This window comes from Cygnus olor, chromosome 4 (assembly GCF_009769625.2).
Source record: "Cygnus olor isolate bCygOlo1 chromosome 4, bCygOlo1.pri.v2, whole genome shotgun sequence".
Classification (NCBI taxonomy): Eukaryota; Metazoa; Chordata; class Aves; order Anseriformes; family Anatidae; genus Cygnus; species Cygnus olor.
This window is the reverse complement of record NC_049172.1, coordinates 62,086,428-62,107,250: the sequence shown is the minus strand read 5'-3', so window position 1 is coordinate 62,107,250 and position 20,823 is coordinate 62,086,428. Positions and strand designations below refer to the sequence as shown.

The 20,823-nt window shown below is 40.9% G+C and overlaps 2 protein-coding genes across 8 annotated transcripts in view; one reads left to right on the top strand and one right to left on the bottom strand.

Annotated features, from left to right (window-relative positions):
* Positions 1–5,868, top strand: part of CC2D2A (coiled-coil and C2 domain containing 2A) — a 58,266-nt gene extending 52,398 nt beyond the window's left edge. For all 6 annotated transcript variants that reach the window (XM_040557208.1, XM_040557209.1, XM_040557207.1 and 3 more), the window contains 5 exons: positions 1,307–1,441; positions 3,233–3,355; positions 3,974–4,032; positions 4,523–4,700; positions 5,630–5,868. In XM_040557208.1, the coding sequence (XP_040413142.1) occupies positions 1,307–1,441; positions 3,233–3,355; positions 3,974–4,032; positions 4,523–4,700; positions 5,630–5,818 (684 nt within the window). In that variant the 3' untranslated portion in view covers positions 5,819–5,868. The remainder of the gene's footprint in view (positions 1–1,306; positions 1,442–3,232; positions 3,356–3,973; positions 4,033–4,522; positions 4,701–5,629) is intronic.
* Positions 5,869–8,120: 2,252 nt separating this feature from the next.
* The window catches only part of FBXL5 (F-box and leucine rich repeat protein 5), a 35,745-nt gene continuing 23,042 nt past the window's right edge, over positions 8,121–20,823 (bottom strand). Inside the window, exons 9-11 of one of the 2 annotated variants that reach the window (XM_040557211.1) lie at positions 18,841–19,563; positions 16,621–16,769; positions 8,121–8,757 (exon numbers count right to left, since the gene is read on the bottom strand). In XM_040557211.1, coding sequence (XP_040413145.1) covers positions 8,681–8,757; positions 16,621–16,769; positions 18,841–19,563 — 949 coding nt within the window. In that variant the 3' untranslated portion in view covers positions 8,121–8,680. The other variant, XM_040557212.1, reaches the window with a different exon arrangement.

Below are 20,823 nucleotides of genomic sequence, written 5' to 3'. Positions count from 1 at the left end.
TCTTTGGTTCCCATCAGTGGATAGACTTGTTTCTCGTCTCCTGCTGACATACTTTTCCAGGATGTAACCTAAACATCGGTGCTGCTGGAACTGATTTTCTTCAGAGAGAAAAAAAATATATATATATTTATACTCAGATATACTCACAATTTAATGTGTGTTTTTTTGGTGTTTCGTTTGTGGTTTTTTTTATGGACTCACGAAATATGTGTAAGCCTTGATTGGACTTGGGCATGTATAAATGGTGTGCCCTGGAAAAAGGTCATGGGGAAAGTCCATTCTCAGCCTGTGGCAGCATTAGGGTGGGATTGGCACAGGTTGAGAGGTGGCAGGGGAGGGTTAGAGGCTTGCTGGAGGCTCTCGCTGGTATGAACACAGCCCTTGATTCTCTGTCCAGCTGATGGCAAAGCTACAAGAGTAATGCTTTGCCGTAGGCTACTGGGTCATCGCTGTGAGCCCCCTGTGGCAGCAGTCTGGCTAAGAACTAAACCTTTGAGATTCTTTTGCCCATTAGGAGATGCTTTTATTTTTTCCTCATTAAAGCACTCGTATTTCCAGTAATCAATACTGCTGTTTTGAGAGGGTAAGAGTGTTTATAATGCAAATTTCCACCATTAGCATCTCCAATTACCAAGCACATGGGAAAGTTTTGCTGAAGAGAATTTTAGTAAAAACCCCTGTCAAGACCAATTTCCTTAACGCGTTCTCAGATAGTGCAGCAGCAGCAGGCACTCGGTTACACGCCTTCCACTCCACAGCTGATGGTGGGGGTGGTCCTTAACAATGCATTCAGCTTCTTCATGCTGTGAGGAGAAAGATTATTTGTACCTGGAAAATACGGGGGATAACACATTGAAGAGAAGTTTAGGGATTCCTTATAAGGGATGTCCCAGCTATCTTTTTATATTGTGTGCCCGAGGGAAGGTGATGGATGAGCCATAATGTGTGCTGCCTAGATGGCAGTCACCAGGTAGCACACGCTGATATTGAGGTGGCAAACATTAAACATTCCTGTGTATGGGATTTCATCTCAGCTCTTGGCTGAACTAAGATGACTTCCAGGGTCTGTATTTAAAAATGGCACAAAGCTGTGTATGTCTAACATTTCTCTGCCACAGAAGAGACAGAGCACACATTATTATGTAAGCGTTAGGTGACTGAATTGTAATGAACCTGTAAATTCTTCCAGTTTTCCAAAAATGTACTATTAATCTCAGTACTAAAAATGTAAAAATCCAAACAATATAACGTCTACTGTCATTGAAGCCTGTTTTAAAACATCTTTCTCCTATTTTTTTCTTTATAGGGACAGACCGCATATGTATTAACTTTGGAGCAAAGTCAGTACGTAATTTGGAATCCCAGCACCGGCTGTTTTTACAGGCAGTATGATACTTTTTGCCCACTACAAAATGTGTACTGCCTGATCAGCTGTGATAACGTAAGTGTGCCTGGGCTTTTCATATTTCTGTACTCCTAAAAGTTCATAATTTGACATTTTTCTTGGCCTTTTGCATCACTTGTTCATCAGTTTAACTACATTTATGCAGTCGTGTTATTAATGATTTTATTCAAGCTTAATTAGTTTTTTCAGCCATTTTAATTAAATACATAAAGAAAAATTTTACCTTTTTTAATCATGATTTAGGTAGATGATGACATCTGTTCATAGAAAATTCATTACTGTGTTTTAGTTACCAAAAGCGCGTTGAAACTAACATGGTTTTACTTTCCAACTTGGATTGCCTACGTTCAGTTTACCACTGCTTAGCTGAGGGGCAGTAACTCAGCAAAGCTAATAGTTTCCAGGTGAAATATAATTTAAAAATGAAAAAGTAAAGCACACTGGGAAGAGTCATTTGGATTGCATACATAAGGGTGGGTACAGCCCTCAGTGGTCCAACACGCCTAACACAAAGCTGGCAGTATAAGGTGTAATGACTGTTGATTTTCTGCTTGGCATCAAGTCCTCCTGTCTATTTTTCTATAAATTACGAGTAATAGTAGTGCATGTTCGTGGTATTTCTTGTGTGACTGGAAACACTCTGGGAGAGAGAAGACAGCAGAAAGAACTGCTCAGCTCAGGGAAGGTGAACCAAAGGCTGCAGAACGACAAAGGGCTCAGCCTGTGTTGGGAGGGACAGAAACCCTGGGGCACTTTGCTGCCTGTGTCACTCCTGGGTTTGGCTGGAAGCTGACAGTCACAGCTTCTGGGAGCATGAACAGGGACAGCAGGGAGGTGAGACTGAAAAACATAACATGAGCTTAAAAAAGAAAAAAAAATATTTGGATTGAAACTAGAAGATTTTAAAAGTTTGCTTGTCAGGTTTTTGGAACCATTATAAGGAAACAGTGAGTCAGGCTTCCATTGCACACTAAAAGATAGTAAATGCTTGTTTTTATTTCTGTATCAAAAACATACCTGAAGAAGTTCTTTGAAGCATCACGTATTGTATGTGTGTTCTGTTGCGCTGTCTTTTTATCTTCTGGGGTTTAATTCTAAATACAAATCATGAATTTGGAAGACAATTTTATCTTTATTTTATTTTAAAAGTGTCAGTTCATTCCCTCATTGAAAGTGTTTTGGGGCTTGGTGAAGTTGGTTTGTTAATATTTAGTACTAAACCATAAGTAGGTTTGTTAGTATTTCGTAGTAAAGTGGCTGCGCAATCTACTTACATTCTGCATCATAAACGTGAAGCGCCCCTGGTGCTGGGCTGCAGGAGGCTACCAGCAACCCCAGCCACAGCTGCACGGTGCTGGTGGGAGAACTTCATCAGAATTGAGCAGACTGGCGTGGTGTGGTAATCCAAAGGAGCGGGAATGCAGCTCAGGGCAGGAGAAACTGCCTGTGTTGTAACCCAGCATCGTGCGGTGCCGGAGCGATGGTGAAGGCAGAAAGCTGCTGAAAGCAGAAAAAGTGCCATGGTGCACAGTAGGTTCAGCAGGAAGAGGTGCCAGCTGCAGACAGTAATTCCGGGCACTGATCTCTGTACATTCTTTCTTAGAAGCACAAAACACGATAGCCCAACAACCTCCCTTTTGGGGCAAGAATGCAAACATTGCATACATGAGCTGTAATGAGACAGGATTGCCTTGACTCACATGGAATGCGTACTGGTTATCGGCATAGATGGAGGTCCAGATTCTGTAGCATTTTATTGCCATGTAAGTAAAATGTTTTCTATAATATAATTTTGGTATGTATTAAAATGAACTTGCTTTCTTACAGATTTGGTTTAATATCCAAGAGCACGACTCCCCAGTAAGGATAAGTTTTGATATCAGCAAACCAAAACTTTGGAAGCCGTTCTTTTCAAGAAGCTTGCCGTACCCCGGTCTCTGCAGTGTTCAGGTACTCACATATATATAATCAACTTAATTTGAGGGGCTGAGACATCACTGACCTAGTAGAGAGGAAGAGAGACTAAGTTCTTTGGAGTACTGTGATTAAGTATATTTCTATAATAGGCCTTGTTTTACAAAACTTCCCTAGGCATACCTTAAAAAAGATAAAGCAGGAATACTGAAAAGTACTTGTTTTTTACACAGAATGATGCACATCCATGGTCCTCTGACTATCTGTTTAAGATCTCAGGACAATGGTGAAGTACCTGGGACAGATCTTTAACACAGCCATCTGCAAAGAATCAGCTTGACATTATAAAGTAAACATCAACTTCTGTCTCACAGCTAGAAAGGTGGCGTTTCAAGCTGTGCACATGTTCTTAGTAAACAAGTAGGGAATCCTCTACAGTTAATCAAATTTGTAAACAACAGTTGAAGCTTACTAAAAAAAAAAGAAGCCAACCAACCTACAAAAAAACAGCAGCAGTACACACAAAGATCTACCTAATGTTTTTAGCTTATGTTTTTTTTGTGTACTGCCAAGGTAGTAATGCCCGCAGTTATAGCGCTGTATAGCTAGAAGAGATTGTGCTTTTTAATATGTAAATGTTTTACTTAATTCTAGCCTGAAGAATTAGTGTATCAGCATTCAGACAAGGCTGCTGCAGTGGAACTACAGGGCAGGTAATTCTACCACTAGAACAAATGCTGTCAACGACTGGTCACTACAGGTGGAGCACCTTCTTGTGTTTTTCCAGTGTATTCTTACCTGTGTTCCAAAAATGTGCCTTGAATGCTAGGAATTTAGAATGGCCTAAACCAGAACTGGTACTGTGAAGAATCTTTGTCACACACAAGGAACTGTTAAAAGAGAAACAATCTCTAACTGATCAAGCATGGCTGTACGGTTTTCTTGTAAGCCAAAACAGTGTTGGGGTGAAGGGGGCTGAGAGAATGTAAACTTAAAAAGCATGCGCAAACCCCTGGCCTTCCATTGTTACTAAACTTGCAGACAATATTGCTATATTGACATTGATTCTGTGCTTTTAGGTATGGTGAGTTTCACTGAGGTCATTTATGTTCCCTGTAATCTGTGATAAGAAGTGGGTTGAGGGAGATCAGGTCAGAAGACCAGTAAATACCCAATCGTAGTAATAGATGTACTATATTGCAGGATTGAAAAAATACTAAAAGAAAAGATTATGGAATGGAGACCGAGGCACCTAACTCGCTGGAACCGATACTGTACCTCTACCCTGCGTAACTTCCTGCCCCTGCTGGAACATAACCAAGGCAAAGATGTAGAAGATGACCATCAGGCAGAGCTGCAAAAACAGCTTGGAGACTACAGGGTAAAGTTGTGAACATAAATGATTTGTGCTGTGATGTTAGTGGGTGAAAATAGAGCTGGAGGGACCTAAGTCACTCATACAGTTTTAGGATCACCCACACTGGTATGGAACTGCATTCCTTCTACCCCCAAAAGTCACAGTAACTCTTATACTAACGTTAAACCACTGTAATGTTTACAGAGTGAAGTAGCGATGGTGTATTTCATTTGAAAGTGTTGGAGATGGATATAAACACAAGCGTTATCTCCTGTGGTGGTGACTGGTGGGGTACAGCAGTAATACAAGAACAACACAGCCCCCTTAGCTTTCAGCAGAAAGCTTGACACTTCTTTAACACCAGCTGCTCACGGACTGACTGTTACATTTGCTCTCAGGTCTTGTCATTAAAAGCCTGACCAGCAGTGCACCCAGGCATTCTTCCTCGAGGCTGTTCTCAAAATTAGGTCCTTCTGCCCTTCATGTAAAACATACGTAGCAATGATACTACACCCAAATATGGCAATTTTCGTAATGAGTTGAGATTCCAGTTCCTTTTGGACCTGAAATGTATTTATGGACAGGCTACCTCCCACCTCAACCTCCCCAGATAACGCAGAGAGGAGAACACTATGAACTGCAACTAGGTATGAAGTATAGAAAAGCTACATTATTGAACACTTACAGCATAATGTTGCAAATTTTTTTCTAGTGGATTTCTAAACATTCTCACTTGGAACTTAACCCAAACTAACAAAAAAAATGGCAGAAACCTACCTGAAGGGAAAGGGAGGGATGCATTTAAATACAAAGAGGGCTTTTTCATTGCATCTCCTCAGGTCATCAATGGAGATGAACTTACAGGCACAATAAAACATTTTAAGATGCATTTATTGAGGTGCCTTTATCTTTCCTTCTTGCCTTACGTGTTTTTTCTTTCCTTCTTTTCCCAGGTCTCTGGATTTCCTATTCATATGCCCTTTTCTGAAGTCAGACCTTTAATAGAAGCCGTACACAGTACCGGAGTTCACACCATTGATGTCTCCAATGTTGAGTTTGCTCTAGCCGTGTATATTCATCCTTACCCCCAAAGTGTTCTCTCTGTGTGGATTTACGTTGCTTCACTTGTACGGAATAGGTAGCATAGACTTTTCTCAATACCTCAAGGAATTTGGGATTTGCTGATGTAGGAGAAACAGATTTCTCACACTGCTGGTGTGAGCTATCTCACATAGCTCAAAAACCTAGGGAGACCCTCATTTTTATTAACTGCAAACGCATTAGTTGTAGTAAGTCATCTTCAGTGTTTGTCGCCTGAATACAGCAGAAGAGGAGACAACACCATAAAATTCTAGCACTTATTTTTGTACAGTATTTTATAGCTCCCAGAGGGACGTTCCACTTTTAAAAGCATTGTAAGTGCACACCTGTAGTGACCAGGTTAAAAGGGCAGAGTTTGTTCTTATTTTGAGGTGAAATTTGGTTCCTGGAATTATGCCTTAAAGACTTTTTAGTTACTCCGGTTTATCAACAGCCCTTCTTCCTCTTTAAAGACACTGTCATTCAGACAGTCATGGTCATGCAAAATAGTTACAGTTTTCTAGTACCCTTGTTCCTGCATAAAGACCAAGAGTAATTTACCCTTGAATACAGTTCAGGTACCAAAGAGCTACTGTTGAAGACCTTTTTTTCTTTTTTGAAAGGCTTCTGTTACTTTGTATTTCGGGTCTGTATCACACCAGCAGCCCTCAGACATTTTCTTTACAGATTCAAGACTAAGTATGTAATAAATATTTATACCAAAAACTTAAGTGAAAGCTCATTATTTTATATAAGAATTTGATTAAATCACTTTGGAGTGTTAAATCTTTAATCATGCTAGAAGATGATCCAAAAACTGGTTTACTATAAAATCAAACTAGCTCATTAATATGTAAGTAGTGGTGTTGACTTAATACTGATGTAAGTGTCATTTTCTGCAGATACCTTGCTAATTAAGGTCTTCTAAGTGACAGTAATGTGATTTTTTTTAATATATATTTCACCAGAACATATATCAAAGTTCAGGCTCTCCTTAAGCTTTACTCAAAGGAGATTCACTCCATCTAATAAATGCTAGACCAAACCTTTGGTTTAGAGCCAGGGGTTGCCACAGGTATAATCAACAAAACAGCACCTCTACAGAACTGTTATGAAGCAGAAAGTAACTGCACCGTCATTACATGATGTGTTGCTGAACAACGCTATCTCACAAGTCCCCACCATCCTTTCAGAGAAGGGTGAAAAAGAACATGGTGTAAATAAACAGTTTTCTGCAGCTCATTCAGCCCTCTAGCAGTCTGCACAGAGAACGGGTTCTACTAGCAAGGACAAGAACCTCTAGCTGCACCTCCCTAGCCTCAGAAACAAGAGCTCTGGAACAAGACAAATGCAAGAAGAAAACCCACCACATACCTCGTTACTACTTTCATCTTGCCTCAGCCAGCACTGCATGAGTGGCTATATATATATATAAAACCTAAGCTCTGGGCACCAAAGTAAATTTAATGCAGCTCACTTGAAGCAACAATTGCTATAAACAATATCCTTTCGTACATCTCTTGTAGGCTTCCAACTGAGCATTACGCATCCTTCCTCGATCCTGCGTTCAGATGTTGACCATGAAGAACCAACTCTGCACTAATATAAATTGAAGAATTTTCTTTTTCTCTTACCTTGTCAGTATCGGTGGGAACAAGAAAATGCTCTCAAACCCTGCAAGAGTTGGTAACCAAGCTGGTAATCAACAAACTGCAAGTTATCTCCAGCTAAGCCTGCAAGCTCACTTCCCCCACTGAAGAATCTTGAAAGCTACACACACACACCACCATGACTGCTGTCCTCTTGAATCTTAACATAAAGAAGGTATCCAAGTGGTAAAACTGGTAAAAATTACTAGTTTGCCAGATCTAGTTTGATATATCCGCCTATAAAACTAGGCAGGGTGGGGTAAAACACATCTGCCTTCTGCAGTCACACCACTTAGAGCAGGTGACCACCGAGCTCCCCGCTCCCCATGGGCTGCAGCACCGCCCTCTTTGAAGGCCTCCTCGCACACCGCCCATGCAGCCACTTGTGCGGTTGGCACCACCACTCATCTCTCCTCCTAGCACAGTCGCAGCCCAGCAATGGATTCTCTGCATCCCCGCTGGTCAACGAAGCGGTCATTTTGAAGAAATGGGGAAGAGCGAGCGTCTTCCACGGACTTCCTGTGAATGAAAACTGACTTCCCTGGAAGCTGCTTCAAAACGTATCTTAACGCAGTCATTGCGGAGAAGGGAAACACAACACACTGGGAGATTCTACAGCCACCATACGACCCCCACCGAACCTCTGCAGCCTGCTGGTATTGTACAGGTAGATATCACACCGTAAAAGCATATATACTCAACCACTACAGCAAGCTTTGTTGGTGGGAATGTTTTATTTGAGTACGTCTTTCAAGCCCAAATACAAAACCAAATGCAAAAGGAAGGTGGGAATTACCCTAATTTTGCCAGATAAAGAACTTGGGGTGAGAGGAAAGGGGGAGAAACAAGGCTCCTAAAGATGTCTTACTGCTACCCAAATGCAAACAATACATTTGAAATTACCTGCAGAGCTTTATATTGTACTTATGGATTAAAAACAAAAAACATTCACTTAACGCAAAATAATCCAGTAAAGTATATTTAAGTGCCAAACTTGGAAAAAAGTGGCATTAAAAAAATCAGAATGTTTTCCCATCTTCCCAAATTAAGTAAGATAAAACCCAACACCCTTCAACCCAAATGAGATTTTGTGAGATTGTTACACCACTGTACAGTACACTCATAATTAAGATGTTGAAGTTGTGGGGAGGGTCAGGCTAGTATAACAAATCTCACTCCAAGGATTGTTAACACAAGATGCGGACTGTAAGTAAAGTGCATGAAAGGAAGCCTGCTCAGCTAAATGAAGTAGACTGAAAGATCAGAAGTCAGCGGTCATTCGCCAGAGCGGCAGCAGGCCCGAAAACCACACTGCAAATTCTGGCATCCACTGGCGGTTTCAGCATGAGGACCTGCACAAAAACAGAACAAATGTGAAAAGAAGAAAATAGGCCGCTTAGGTACAGAATTCTTCTAACCTGGTAATTCATAAAGTGTATTTTTTTAAACACAAAAACTTCATTCAGCACTGTGAAAGTCTGAAAGGCTGCCGCCAGTAACGTCACTGTATTAACACCTCACTTCAAACAGCTATTTTGAGAGGGTTTTAGTTTTTTTTTTTTGTTTTTTTTTGAGATAGCTTTGTCCCATGAATGTAACATTTAAAATGACACAGATGTAGGATAAGCAACACTAAATCAGCAAATTTTAAAGAGCTCTCACAGCTACCTTTCACAATCGAGGTGTATTTTCACAATGCGTGTTTAAGTCCCATTTTCCAAATTTAGAGGATGACATCACGGTATTACCAAAAAAGCCACAAGCTCTAAATCTATTTCTATTTATATAGAAACAATTCTTAGCCTGTAAAGTGTTTTTTTTTCCAGGAACATTTCATAGTTGGCTAGACCTCCCGTACTCTTGACTGGAAATTCAGAGTCTAAAAAGAAAAGCACCTTTACTATCCCTACAATTATCCGAAGCCGTAAGGCTAAAAAGGAGACATCCAAAAAAGAAAGCTGTGAGGCACAGACCGTACAAACCAATGCCGTAGTTCTACCCACCTCCACTTACCTTCACATTGTTATCCCTTTCAAATGTTAAAGTGATCATAAGACAAGAAACTATTGGATTTATTAGTACAGGATTTTATTTCCTGCAGCCATAGGCCTGCTTCAGAGAGACAAACATTTACAGTCAGGTTGGCCGAGCTCTGGCACCCAACGTAACTCAGCGACACACTTTCAGTTGACCACAGCAAGCTGGTCAAGAGCTAACCAGGACAATCCATTTTTTCCCCCTTCGTACTTGAAATAAATCGGAGACTATTTAAGGTGTTTTCAATACATTTAGAAGAGATTAGCAAAATAACGTAATGAGTAAGGGCACCATGCTATGTCTGGCTTGTTTTTCCCCCTTGAACAGTAGCTTGAAGTCATAATTCAATTAATTCCCCCAGAACCTTGTCTCTGGAAATCAGTTTTTTGCTTCATGCCACACACCGATGAGCAATATTCTACAAGATAATTAAATTAACATGCATGAGACTGAATAAAACAAACCTGAAGCTATAACGGAGGACAATGGTTACAATATGCAAGTCAGCAATATCTTCACTTGTTGATAAACTTACTTTCCCTTTCAAGTCTTTTTATTCACCTGAGCTACGTTTCGCTCCTCCACATCACTTACGAGCTAGAGTTTGAAACCTTCTTCCACAGTCCTTTAAAAAGGAGACTCGGTGCTTCTGAAAAGGTGGTTTAGCAGATTTAGCAGAGCACGTTCTGGGCAGCAGCACTTCCCAAGCCGTAGCTGACCCTCCTCCTCACTGCCACAGCTAAGCAGCGCATCAGTAGTTCTGAAGCAACTGTCACGCTTCTAGGAACAACGCTTGTGACAAAACTTACAGAGCCACAACATCCCAAGGCACAGCGTTGCTCACTATACTTCTAATAGTGCCTTCCACCACTTCATTGCTCATCTCAAGAATGCTCTTCCTCATGCTAGTAACTGACCATAAGAGCTGGCCCGTGGGCCGTCCAACCCAGCACCAACTTGGCACTGCCAACAGCAAGTGTTGTCCAGGGCAGTCACATAAGCCCCCTGTGCAAACCTTTCCCATTCCCCACAGCATTCAGTACTGGTGTACTACAGATGCTGAAGCTCATTTCCTTTGGTATTTGTTTATGGCTCTCTGTGCATGAATTTGTTTAACCCCCTTTTTAAACCTTTGATACTAACTGCTTCCACAATTCCCCACGGGACCGAGTTCTAGAAATTCACTACATCGTGCATCTGTTTTAAATCAACCACCTACTAATTTTAACAACTGTCGCTGAGCTACAGTACTGCAGAGTTCGGTAAGCTGCTGCACATTCACGTCATCCACTGCCTTCCCAGACCTCTAAACATCCATCTCCCTTTCAGCCTTCTCATTCCCGGACTGAAGCGTTCCAGCCTTTCGAGCATCTCCCTGCAAGACTGCTCCCTGCTCTGTTCCCTAACTCTTTTTGATAGACCTCTTCCACATCTTGAACTCCGCTACGTACACTTTACCGGACAGGGAGACCAACGCTGCATGCAGCAGCTCCGAGTGTGGGTGCCCCGAGGCTTCCAGGAACAAGCAGCAACACCTTCCTATCTTGTTCTCAACACCCTTGCGATCTCAGTGTTGAAAACATTGTTGGCCCTTTTGGCTGCTGCTGCAAACAGGAAAGATCTCAGAATTAGCACTGACAGCTCTCTGCAACCGTCTCCCAGTTGCGACTGCCGGCTCTGAATTCAGTCTCATGCAATCACGGTTTGATTACTGCACTCCTCCCAGACATACAGCCATACATACAGCTCTACCGAAGATCACGAGAAGTCCTTGTGGCAATCTTCAGCACCAGCATCAATATTTGAGGCAGCTCAGTACCATTTGAAACTTGGAAGCAATTCCATTACTCGCACCAAGACAGCGACCGAAGTGCTGAACAGAACTTACCCCAGCACAGTGCTCCTGGGGGCACGGGGAGAGGCATCAGCTCCCAGATCCTGCCCAGTGACCATTAAGCCCTACCCCTTCTTCCTGTCCTTTAACTAGCTTTCAGTTTTCAAGTTTAAGATTTTAAGTTGCTGTAGGATTGCTTTAAGAATGTAGAAACTTGTAAGCTGCATCATCTGAAAAATTTACAATCTCCTAAATTATTAGGCACTGACTTACAAGTTACATTAACCACACCACAGTGAAAGCTTCCTCCTATGCTGCGTTTCTTGTCCCATATCTAAACCTCCTGACAACACTGCATTTCCTTTAGAGCCTCTAATGAAGAACTCTGACGAAATGAAGCTCAGGTTTCACAGCACAGCTCCGGAGATCTCCTGCTCTGTATTGTTTCTGAGCACACGCAGGCAATTCCCGTAATTGAAGATATTTCTGCTTATTAAAACAACTATTAATAATGTTTATTACCTTGTTGTAACAGCAAGTCTGTTTGGTTGAGACTCTGTCATTTCATTCTTATGTTCTGACACGTCAATTGATCTCCTCTACCACTGGTCATGCATCTCCTCTGTAAGTATCCCAGTCCTCCTTAGCCTGTTCTTTTTGCATTTGACACAGCAACATTCACTACCTTTGCTTTTGGCAGTCACAGGACCATTTTTGTTTTCCTAACTTTGTTACATCTGACTGTCCTTACGACTCTTTGCCTTCCCAATTTCTGTCTTCTCCACTTTTTGTTACTGACCTCATTGGACTGGACTCTGTTTACAAACTGTCTCTACTTAAAAAGGCCATTAAATAAGAGAAAACGCCAGAAAATATTCTGTTTTCTTTGGACTCCACGTTCAAGGGCTCCCATTCATTCCACCTCGCTGAAGCACCAGGTTAAGCAATACGGAGACCATAAGAAGGGAGCTGTACGCAGTTCAGTGAGTACATCATCTTTTTAGGTCCTACAGGAGGGTTGGCTTTTTCAGAAGGGCCCCTCTTGTTCTCCTGACAACGCGGTGCTAGCAGTGAAGTGCCTGAGTTCAGTGAGTGCTGGGGTCGTTCACCTGGGGAAGCAAAGTTAATCGGATTCTCACCTAACCTGCCGCAGACTGCATTGCTGGCTTAGTCACCTCTAAACTGGATTATTGTAATGCTCTTTAAATCTAGTTCTGATTACTCAGACACTTCAGGTGACCCACAGGAGAGGTCTGCTTGCTCCTGCTGAACAACTCCAAGGTTTTCAAATATTAATATAAACGTGGCTGGCAATCTAAGAAAGGAGCACAGCTATTTGATAACTCCATTTTGATGAATTTTTATTTCACTAATACACGTAACAAATCTCCCAGAAGGCAGTTAAGCATTTCACCCAGAAGGCATGCCAACCAAGACCAAAACCGTGGTGAAAGAGCCCCTTCAGCCCAGCACACACCTGCCTGCTACCATTGTGACCCTTTAGCCACCTGTTCTAGCCCTCACCCGTGGCAGCAGAAATACTTGTGGATATACAGCAAAATGGATCCCCAACCCATCTGAGAAGAAAAAAAGCCTTCAGCTACCCCAGTTCTTGGTTTAGTTTACCAAGTAGAAACAGAAAGGCTAACACCGACATCAGGAAGGACAGCAGGGAGGGAAGGACTGCTCATTTTCACAATCACCACTGCGAAGCCACAGCCCAAAGCAAGGAAAACGAGTTGCAAAGGTTGAGGGTTCCAGCTCAGCGAGAGGTTCCTTCATTCCCAACAGCACATACCACATTGGACGGTCATGTAGCAAAGGCACCACTTTACAAGGGAATTACAAAAAAGTGATCAAATTAAGCATTGGCCTTGAAAAACTATAAAGCCAACATTCATTTGAAATCTCAGTTTGAGTGTTACTGTCTATTAACCTTTGATGAAGGTAACCAAGACGCTCTCATAAAGAGTGGCTGTTGTGTATCTGCAGAACTTAGGGAGAGTCCAAAGCCTTAAAGTAACAATGTGCTCCCATATAAATCTGCACAGGGGAGTCCATAACCTAACCAAAAATTTCAAAGTTCTCAGCTCCATTGCTGGAAGACAGATCAAACTGTGAGCAATGAATTCCCAACCTCACAAGAAAAGAGTGAAGCAGAATCACAACTTCATTTTATTAATGCCCTAATCCTTTAAGTATAGCACCTGAGGACTACACTAAAAAAAAAATCTAGAAACTGAATTGATACTAAAAAGCTGCGAAGAGGTACTGCTCCAGGGACCAGGGAGCCCCATTTTTCTAACCCTGGAGCTGCCCGCATTGCAGGATTTAAAACTGACAGTACAGTAAGGAGACTGAACGCGGCTGGACAAAACAGCCTATGGGGAAATACCTGTTGCAACTTTAAAGTTTGTAACTCTTAAAAATTTAAAGTTTAAACTTTTAAAAGTTTAAAAATTAAACTTTCTTACTGAGTTTAGTGTTTTTCCATCAAATGTTTCAGCCATTACAGAAGACCAGCAATTAGGAGGGGTGTACACCAGATTCGTTGTCACCTGCAGCTGAGGGTTACCTAGCTCAAGTCTCCGGTGCAGGGCAAAGCAGGCAGAGATTCAAAACTAAACATTACTACGCAAACCAAGAACTGGAATCATACTAACAGTAAACAAATAGAAAATAAATCTGGAGGTGTGTGCAGGTTTGTGGGCTCAGATAAAAACTGTATCATGTTATTGCTGTACTGCAGCTGTGACTGACCCAACTTGAACAGCTGAAAGTTGCCAACACGCCTACCAAACAAGTCCAGCAAGATCTCCACAGAGAATATCCAATGAGGCTGCACGTGTTAGGCTCAGGGATTATACAGAAAGAAATCTGAAAACAGGCTGTAGGTGAAAGTAAAGCCCTTATATGTCAAAGACAACAAAATGGTATCTTTATTAATCAAAGACGGCTAAATTCCATGCTGTCGGCTCCATTTTTTGTTCTGCAAGACTGACGGGTTTTCCAACACGATCCCAGAACATATCTCCTTCCCCGAAAACAATCCCTGATAAGCTGGTGGGCAAAGAAAATTATGAAATTATTCTCTAAATCCTTACAGGTCAGTAATCTCTGTACAGCATTTAATATAATCTCTATATGAGCAAAGAAAAGCAAACAGCTTCAAATACGGATTGCTATAAATAAAACAGCTTTTACTTCCCCTACAGGTTCTTTAGAAATACCGTATGGTACGGAAATAGTTCAAGCTGCCACAGAATCCTGCCAACAAAGGGGAACAAGTGTTTAGCACTATCACAGTGAAGTTTGGGTGAAAATACAAACAAAGGTGTCGTGATAAAGCTGCAGAGAATTCAGTTATGAAAAGGTATTTCCCATTTCCAAATTTTGCTAGGACACCTCTAAGTTTTTATTATCTAAAAAAAGCTTCTGAGATGATATTTTTCAACAGATATAAGAAGTCGGACCATTACATCCTCTCTCTCCTCTTGACTTCTCTCTAGAAGAGCTGCTCATCCAAAGGCATGCAAGATGCTTTACAGAGCAGAGCTTATAGCCTCACTGCTTCCAACAGGCAGTAAAAGAAAGGAAATAAACAGGAAGAGGATCAGGACAATTTTACAGAATTATTCCAGAAAGTTTTCTGTTTATATACAAATAATTTCTTTGGGATATTATAGAACAACCAAGCTTTAAAGTGGTGGAGGACTTGCACAAGAGATTCTGACTTGGTGAACTAAGATGACACACTATATTTTAGGGACTAGAACAATGGAGAGAGACAGAAACAGCTAAAGACAAACCAGAATATTGAGTCTGGTATTACTGAGAAGTGGAAACAAAAAAAAAAAAGCAAAGAATAAAGATGTAAAAGGGAAAAGCTTTTAACTGGTCTTTGAAGAAATCGTTAAATTCAACACGATGCAGGAAGGAGAGTCAGAGAAGGATTTCAAAAAGGAACCTTAATTTTCAGATTGAAATGCAAAGAGGTTTGCAATGTGGTTTTAAAAAGCTGTAGTCCACACAGAATGAAAGTAGGTAACAAAAAACAAATGCATCAAAATAAAAAAAATCTGTCAAAAAGTACACAGAGAAGTCCAAAAGTTATGGAAGCAAAAATGATTTAGTACTTTAACTTCTAACGTTAGTAACGTTGGGATCCAATCCAATAAAGCACGTCATCCTACATCAGTTTCAATGTACTGAATTCCCAAACGTCACTGAAGTTTTACTTTTGCAGTTCCAAAGCTCCAGCATCCTAATATAGCAGGGATACCCTGCTGTGATCGTAGCTCAGTATAGATGCGAATTGAGATAAATGCCATGAGCTATCAGGGAAATATAATTTTGTTTTACACACAATTAGTTCTTGTAATTCTTATAACTCTGTCACCTCAGTTATCCTTTTTTTTCCTTTCCATTCTGTTGCACTTACCTGTTTTAAATTCACACATGGAATACAAATCACACCATGGTTCCATCTCTAACACTACGAATGTTTACTGGACCTGACATAACAGACCAAATTCCAGTGTGGGAAACACTGAAAAGACTTCCACCATAACCGTATTTTATGCATTTATCCAGATCCTTCTCCAGCTGAGATCCAACCCTAAGTTAGTAAATTAAGCAAAACCAGAACAACTAAATTACATTATCTATAAGGACACATGATGGTATTCTACACCAAACCCACTGTAACTTGTGAGGTTTACATAAAACACATAATTTTTCCCAAAAATAGTCATTTTAGTACCGCTCTAAGCCTCTTTCTCAAGTTATCGCCACAAAGAAAACGTACAACTGCATGATTTTCAGGAAAGAGACAGAGAGGACAAGGGTGTATCAGCTATATTGAGACTTACTTCCTAGCCTCTATTACTCATGCTAACCTAAGGTAAGAGATACAAGGACTACAAGTGTCTTCCTAGAGTAATTATGATGTTGGACTAGAAAGACCTAAAATAAAACTGACTTAACAGTTGCAATTTTGTAATTAATATTTGAAATTCAGCGCTACACAGCCAAAAAAAGTTTGTTTTTTTATTTTTATTTTTTTGCGTGTTTTTTGTTGTTTTGTCTGTCATTTTCTAATTTGCCCAGAGAGGTTGTGGATGCCCCATCCCTGAAGGCATTCAAGGCCAGGCTGGACGTGGCTCTGGGCAGCCTGCTCTAGTGGTTGGCAACCCTGTCCAGAGCGGGGGGGTTGGAACTAGATGATCTTTAAGGTCCTTTTCAACCCAGGCCATTCTATAATTCTGTGAATTTGTTTGTTCATGTGTCCCTAAACCAGAGGTCACCCCCCAGAAAAGCATCACATCTTCACAAAAGACATTACCGTTAATGTTGTCACAGTAGTAAAAGTGTTCATCGTTTAGCGAAGGGCATGCAGCAACTAAATCCTGCAGGCCTGCACCAGTTACAGTGAGACAACCCGAGAGGTTGAGGTGTTCCAAGTGTGGTAGTCCTCCTCCCAGAGTCAGTGCCCTGTTAACAGACAGAAGAGAGGCGTTAAGAGCTTGCACAGCACTGGACTGACTTGTACTCCACTATGTCACCAGTCACCAGTTTACTAGCATCTTGTAACAACAGCACACCTCTAATAAACCATTTAGCTTTAAATCTGGCAGTCTGGCACCCTATGAGGTGCATCACCCTTGCAGCCGTGCAACAGGCCTGAAAAATAAACCAATCCCTACAGAAAGTAATAATTTCCTTTGACAAAAACGGATTTAAGCGTGAAATCACTTTGTTCATTAATGACTCCAGAGATGACCACTTATTTCAAAGAACTAGCATGACATGCTTCTCCAAAACACTACTGATTTCTGGTGAGTCTTCCAAGGTGAGGTGTATTTCTCAACCCATCCTGAAAACAGAAATGCAGAATTGATGCTCCCAATGTTTGGTGCATAACACTTCCAAAAGCTTCAGTATAACTTTTTGGTTCAAGTCATTTTGGAAACCAAATTTGTACTTTCCTAAGTCTGCCAAATCTTTACCAGCAGAGCCCCTCTGCCAACACACCACCACATTACTCAGATGAAGTTCGCTATTTTTCTTCCAAGTGCAGGAGAATTTGGCTGCTGATAAAGCGGCCTCACAGATACGTTGCACCTGACCAAACACTTTGTGTTAGCCTGCTTGCTTCTTTGGGAGTTCACGGGACAGCTAAGCAAGTTAATCTGAAAAAAATACCACCACACCACAAGCTTGAATCAACACGTGTCAGATTCAAGCTGAGACATTTTCAGTTTCATGTCCTAAGCACATGGGTGTACAACTTTCTCCCGTCAGAACTGCTAATAACAGAGCCAACTAACACTTTATATGAAATGAACTGGCACATATAAATATTAGGAGACTTCGTTATCCTGGTAAGTGCAACAAATACTTCATGTAGAATACAGTCTCAACTCTTAGTATTCGCTTGTATCCAAAAAGCGGCGATGGGAAACCAGCACCACAGCTAAACCCTTCCTATGACTCAAGGATCAAGTAGCCCTTTGGTGCAAGAGCCATGAAAGAAGGCCAGCCACATGCAACTACACGCAGCGCTGCCTATTCCTCACCAAGTGAGCCACACTCGGCAGCACCAGTCTGCTCCGGCGCTTGGACAGCATCAGGCTCAAAGACAAAGCACAGCTACCTGAAGTGAAAGCTTAAGTACCAGAATAGCTGCAAAGAGCCATTTGAGCAGCTGGTACTTCTGAATTTTGTCAGATGGGGACGAGGCCTCTCAAGAGGCAAATCGACACCAGCAGTGCCCCATGTATTTCTCTGTTGACTGCGGCATACGGTACAGGTAGGCATAAAGCCTCCACATTCCAAGCAGCTCTAATTAGTCCCCAGAGCTACTACAGCACATCTGAGCAGGTGACTTCAAGTATTTCAGTCTTGTCCCATTTTCATTATGAAGCAGTAACTACACTTTGCTGACACAACGCAAAATATCAATTAGGTATCACACACTGCAAATTTTGCCACTGTCGTGAAGCTGGCTCAATGTGCAAGCTAACTTCAACTAATTTCTATGCTTTATACATTACATGAAGTTATATTTAATGTGTTTTTGTGCACGTAAAAAGTTACGTCACCATCCATACAAGTTAAATGAGATGTTACAGTTTGTTTTTAAAGTTTCAAGAGTAATAACAAGTTTGGCAGGCATAATGGAAAAAAGTGAACCAACACTGAATTTCCTAACAGGAAGTTACTACAAGTCCAATCTAAAAGTATAAATAAATGCTGCCCATTTGCCTACTGCAAATGAATTTACAAAAGCACTTTATTCCAGAGGAGATATTATTCCAGAGGAGATGTCTAAAAAATGATTTTTTAAGTCCTTTCACTCAAAGTAAAATTTGGAGAAAGTTTTCAAGTCTGGTACCATAAATATTTTGAGATGGATGCAAAGATCACTTAAGACTTACCAGATTTTCTCAGAAAAAAATATTTATACTGAAATTAGGCCGATACAACCCAGAGCAACCCAGCTGCAACAAATACCATCAGAAAAACCCTACTGCAGCGAAATAGCTCAGAAATGTCTTTTCACCTGAGAGCACGATCTGTGATCTGGTAACACCCAGACAGACTGAGAAACTGAAGAACTCGTGCAGTCTCTTCATCTGGTTTTTCACTCCCAGAGTATGCCAAGTCTTTTTTCTCTGACTGTTTAGTCCTTGTTGTTTTTCTACACAGTGCAGAGGACTCTGGAAGTGCTTGAATAGTTCTTAGTGCCGTCCCAGCACAACAAAATGAGTGACCGCAGTAAATCAAGTCAGTAGAAGCACAGTGCTGCTGCCACCCTCTAGTCCTTAAGCCATAAATGTCTCTACTGCAGCAAGATGCAGAACAATTAATGGGGGATGTTGGTTCCATGAGACAAAACCCTTCAACGTTTCTGTGTCTCCACTCTGCAGCATCCTCGATGTCAGCTAAATCATCTGCATCTAGCATCCACACATATGCAGAATTGAAGTTTTCTGAGCTGTCAGGGTCAGTCCAATGATGCTCACTGTCTCTTCCGTCGATAAAGTCTTCGTTGTTGATTTCATGCAAACAATTATACTTCTTGCTGGACTGCAGAGTAATCTCTCTGTTTTTCCACAAGGTCTTAGCATTCCTGTTTCTGCAGCCTTTCAGAATACCCCTGTTATGGTGAGTTGATATGATGCCCAGAGCTCTGGAAATCCTCTCTATCGCCACATCCGTGATTTTTTCACATCCGGACAGATCAAGGTGGCGAAGATTTTGACAACAACCAAGTGAAGACCAACTGAAATCAGAAGAAACAAATGACTTATTTTTGCTCAGAAACAGGTGTTATGGATAAATATACAAAAAAAAGATTAAATAAGGGAGATACTTTATTAACGCACAGATTAGATAAAGAAGTCCATATTTATTACATCTTGAACAATTTTTAAAAACAGCAGACCAAACACATACGTGACAACAATTTCAAAAAGCAGTTTCTGCTGTGCATAATGCTGGTACCAAGAGCCAGGTAAGTTTAGAGAAAACATACAGTTCACTTCTTTCAGCTTTTTGAGAAGTTAACTTATTGAATTAGTAAAATTCACAAAGAAAAGAAAAGTGAGGTGTAACATTCAGTTCAAAGTATTTTAATACTTGTATTTTTTCCTATTTGAGTTTCTCAAGCTTGCCTGTTTATCCATACTGAAGTATCAGTGTACTCAGACCCCATGTCCTCCTCTCAAAACTTTCCACTTACTTCAGAAAGAATAGCTGGACTCCTGAAGCATGCTTTGTGTATGGTATTAATTATTCCATACAGGTAATTAGTCTTAGATTGCTATGGAAACAGACCTTCACGTTAATGAAAACTCACCCCTTCGGCCTTATATTTTTCAACTGAAACAGAAATTAGATCTGCAGTACTGTTGCTGCATTATTAACTATAAAAGTATATAGCTGATTTAACCTTTGTCTGTTTATAGTTAATGTTAACATTTTCCATATATGATTATTTCCATTTACAGCAAACCAAATCCATTTTCCCAAATTACAGATTTTAAGATTGGAAATACAGATATAAGGAAGGGCCAAGAATTTAAGTTTCATGGGAGACTGACACGAAAAGATCAAGTTCTGAACCATGCAAATTCCATAAAGGTCTTTATTTCAGTTAAAGCTTCTACAAGCTACCATGCCAGTAACATTTTGTGTTGTTAGCACACACAGCTTGAGAGCACTGTATGATTAAATTGCTGCACATAAACGGCCACTGAGTTCCAGTATCACGTTAAGACCCATTTGTGCAGGCTCCACATTTATGCATCATCCCACTGGTTTTAATGAAATTTCTGCAGAGTTCTGTAAAACTCAGGAGTCTACAGTAATACACCTAGGCCCTGGAACTCTTCCCACCATTTGATCAGCAACGTAAAAAGCAGTATTCCAAATGCTATCAGCTGTATCGGAACAAAAACTACAGTAATTGAGTAACTCCCAAAATTAAATCTATGAACAGTTTCCATTGTTAATATTAACACAAAATTAAATTGTTATGGAT